At 41.7% G+C, this 4,167-nt stretch overlaps 1 protein-coding gene across 1 annotated transcript; it reads right to left on the reverse strand.

Annotated features, from left to right (window-relative positions):
• Nucleotides 1-274: 274 nt before the first annotated feature.
• LOC131021165 (uncharacterized) lies at nt 275-3,238 on the reverse strand. The gene is made up of 3 exons (XM_057950255.1): nt 3,227-3,238; nt 1,102-1,702; nt 275-702 (listed from the first exon to the last, which is right to left on the reverse strand). Exons 1-3 carry the CDS (start codon nt 3,236-3,238, stop codon nt 590-592), a joined length of 726 nt encoding a protein of 241 aa, XP_057806238.1. The 3' UTR covers nt 275-589.
• Between the last annotated feature and the right edge of the window lie 929 nt (nt 3,239-4,167).

The raw sequence follows: 4,167 nt of genomic DNA on the forward strand, positions 1-4,167 counted from the left end.
TATTATTCAAAGTTATAACCAACTTAGCAAAGTTGTGTTATTTATTAATCAAGATGGAGTTTATTTCATATTGTTACTTAAGTCGTGAATTATTTCAGACTTTGAAGCCAATTAAATCTACGGATTTAATTTAGGTATTAGAATGACGAACGAATTAAATCTATGGATTTAATTTAGCAATCTCGATAATAATACAAATTAGATTTTTAGAGCAGCCAATTTTCGACTACGGATTATCGATTTTTAGCAAGACACGAAACCAATATTTCAAATATAGAGCAACAACACTGAAGGATTATATTTAGATCACATCATACTTTACAACCATACACACACATGCTTATCTACCATCTGCAACAAAGGAAAATGAAGAAGGGAATGCACTCCCTACGGTTTACACTCTACCACTTTCCTACTCCACCACCTGCCACCCCTCCCTAAGTTCAAGAAAATGGGAAAAAGAAAAAGGGGGTGGAGACATGTGCTGCACACTCCCCTAACTTCTCTTGAGCCTGCTGCATTCTCGCACCCCAACAATACAGCCCTCCTCCCTTTTTACCTCTCTTTGCAGCAAACAAGAACTTCATTCTCATTCCACACTTAAGGTTTCTAGCAAAACAGGAAGGAGCTCTTCATTCGGTGCCCTGCCAAGTTCAAGGTGAGACCTTGTGTAAATTCGTCCACCCCCACCTTGATATTCACCTGCATTCATTAAGCAACCACATATACTTGTCATTTTTTTCAGTTCGATCTGCCGCGTCTTTTGGTCCGACTGCAACCTCTAACCAAAGCAAGCATCATTCAAGGTATATATACTATCCCAGTTTATCCAGTACACATTCATGCCAACAAACATGCTCAGTTTATGAAATGCAGAGTGCATAAATGAGTAATATACGTACACATGGGTCATAAGCAAACCACGAGTTGCTGTAATAAGATTAATCCATAGTATTTTTACAGAAATTGAATCCCATTCTATGATGCTCCCCCTTGCACTAGTAACATGAAAGACATAGATTATAGAATGAGTTTTCCTTCACGATTTAGAGTAACTGAATCTAGTATTTTAGGGAAGATAAGAGTAGTATTTTGTTGTACCTGATTTCATTAAACCGGGGACGGGTACCAAATGACGTCGACGCGGACCGATGAAGAGGAGGCGGAGGTCGTCCAGCTGAGCAGGGGCGACTTCGCCTGAACCGAGAGACGAACGAGACGACGCGATGATGGAGCTCTCACCGGCTTCGGAACTCGGAGAAGAACTGGAAACGGCGAACACCCGGCTGTTCGCCGGCCTCCCTACAGCAGCAGCGTTCGATGTTTGGCAGCAGAAGTCGGCCTTGGGCGAGGCAGCGGCAGCCGACGACGGTGGTGGCTGTCGGAGCTCTGCAACAGGAGAAGCAGCAGCGGCGACTCCGGGCGAGCAGCAGCGACTCCTCGACGAACAGCAGCAGTCGGCGGACTCCTCGACGAACAGCAGCAGTCGTCGGAGCTCTGCAACAGGAGAAGAAGCAACCGCGACTCCGGGCGAGCAGCAGCAGTTCCAGGCGACTGAGCGGCGCGGCCGAAGGCCAAGCGCCGCTGGTCGCGACCCAAACCAGGAAACAGCAGCAGACGGAAGTGAACTCGCCGGCGTTAGGCGACGCGGCACTCGCCGGAATCCAGTTGCAGCGGCGGAGGATTCGAATTCAAGGGAAAACTAGGGCTCCTCCTTTCAGTCGAGTTGAGAGGAAAATCGAGGAGAGGCGACGAGGGAGCAGACCGGCGTCGGGGTCTGGAGCAACGCCGGCCTCGCCGCCGGCCGGAACGGCCGGAATGCCGAGCGGCGAACGGCAGAATGAAGGCAGCAGCAGATCGATTGAGAGAGAGAGAGAGATCGAATTTGGGGATTTGAATGTCCTGTTGGGCCATTTTCTTTGGCTGAAGCTTTTAATTTTATTTTTTTTGCTTTGGGCTTATTCTTGGGCCTGATTTGAGTGACTGTTGGGTGGATTATTTTCGGCTGAAGCTTGCTATTTTGTTAACATTGGGCTCTTCATTTTGGGCTTCCCTTTGGACTACTTTTATTTGTTGATTTTGGGTTTCGAATTTTATTTTTTGGGCTCCTACTTTTGTTGTTTAAGTCCAATAAGATTTATTTATTTAAACCCAATAAGAATTATTATTTTTAGGCCCTCATTATTAATCCTAATTATATTTAATTAGTGATTAATTTTTTAAAACTTACTAATTATTAATTGGTGAGTGAGTTAGACTAATTCAAGATGAGTGGATTATTAAGATTAACTATCCGATTTCATAAGACGAGCTTTAATCCAATAGTTGGATTAATAATTAAAAAGGAATATGAGTCATGCATAATTACATTACGCATCCTCATTTATTTGAGAATTTCCTCGAATTAAAATCTTGCTTATTTTCTCGTATTAAAGGTCAGGCACCAGAGTTTAAGGCTTAGTCGTGAGTCTCTACTACCAGGTGGGCTTTCTTACGTATAAACTAAAACCATATAGTAGAATTGTTAAGACTTTATGCTTATGAATTTGAATGATATTGTCAATGCCTAAATGCTTTATGTTTTGTTATTAATTGCCTATCTGATGTTAATCGAATTCGGATTCTGGATGGGACCGCAAATCCCTTCGGAATTAGTGTACACCTTGTGATCGTGAGTCATCTAGCGGGTTGGCCGATCATAGTGTCCGTAGAGGGAGGCCTCCCTCTCGGCACGAGTTACTGATATGGTGATTAATGATATTAAAATGCCTGCGCGGGTTATTGATGAAATAAATGATATTATGTTTGGTAAATACGAGTCTTTAAAGGAAAACCCTCGTATCTTACTACTATTGAAAGGCTTGACAATAAAATATTATGCATGTATGTAAATTTCGGCAAGTGTCCACTAAGTACTTTCGTACTTAGCCCTGTATGTATTTATAAATGTGCAGGTTGAGCTGTGATCGAGGATGTAGTGTGCAAGCGGAGCTTTTGTCGATCTAGGATGATTACCTCAGAGTAGAGTATATGTCTTCATACATATACTCAAAATGTTATTCCGCTGCGAACACTGATTTCGTTATGATATTATGGCATTTGTCAAACAATATGTATTATTTAATAATGTACTCAAACTCATTGAGCACCCATTTCTGGATATTATTATGTACGGTCCCCTTGTGGCCTTCTTGATATCTAGATATTTCGATTGATTTCCTTATACAAGTCGAGTCATCAAGAGACCGAATATACCCCTTTCTAAATCCCGCTCCTAAATTCCCTCCCTTAGTCGCGGTTTCCCCGAATTTGCTATCCTTAGCAAGAGCGGACGTGACAATAATCAAACAAGGAAGGATCGCATTTCATCATTTAACAAAAGGGATATTTATAATATAACAGAGGTTTAGTCGTATAGACTCAATTAACTAATAAGTTCAGATAACTCTGACTTAGCCAAAATAACATAAAACTTCTGAGTACGCAGCGGAATAAGGTTCTGATTACATGTATGAAGACATGTAACCCTAGAGTTTTTCATAGCATATAATATTGCGACAAAAGAGGATTCCACTCGTCACTTCATCACCATCGTATACTGCTCAACCTGCACATTTAGAAATATATGCAGGGCTGAGTACAAAGGTACTCAGTGGGCACATATGCCTACTATGAAATATAACATGCTTCGTAAAGATTTAAATTGTCATGCCATCATAAACAGTACAGCAAGGGGTTTTTCGCTAAAAAGGCCCAAGCTTACTAAATTCATTTGTGATTCTTAAAGTTCGTCTGCAGACTAAGTTCTCTTGTAATCTATCATATCTGGAACTGTGTGCCGGAGAGGTGGCCACCTCTCACAGTCACTTGACCGGCCAACCCGCTAGATGACTCACGGTCACTGGTGTACACTAGCCCTGGCAGGATAGCTATCAACTGCTCAGGACCCGAATTCGATTGCATAATAACTGGCAAAGCCACATCAGATAGATATCATACTAAATATTGAAACATTTATGGCAAGACAACAGTTGAAATAATTTTCAGTTCAATGATTTTGCAATGAAATAACTGTTCAAACATAACATTAAACTCATTTGATATATATGAAAGTAATGCCCACCTCATAGCAAAGCTTTGCTACAGATTAATGACTCCTTGACGAAC

Source organism: Salvia miltiorrhiza, chromosome 4 (genome assembly GCF_028751815.1).
Source record: "Salvia miltiorrhiza cultivar Shanhuang (shh) chromosome 4, IMPLAD_Smil_shh, whole genome shotgun sequence".
Taxonomy (NCBI): Eukaryota; Viridiplantae; Streptophyta; class Magnoliopsida; order Lamiales; family Lamiaceae; genus Salvia; species Salvia miltiorrhiza.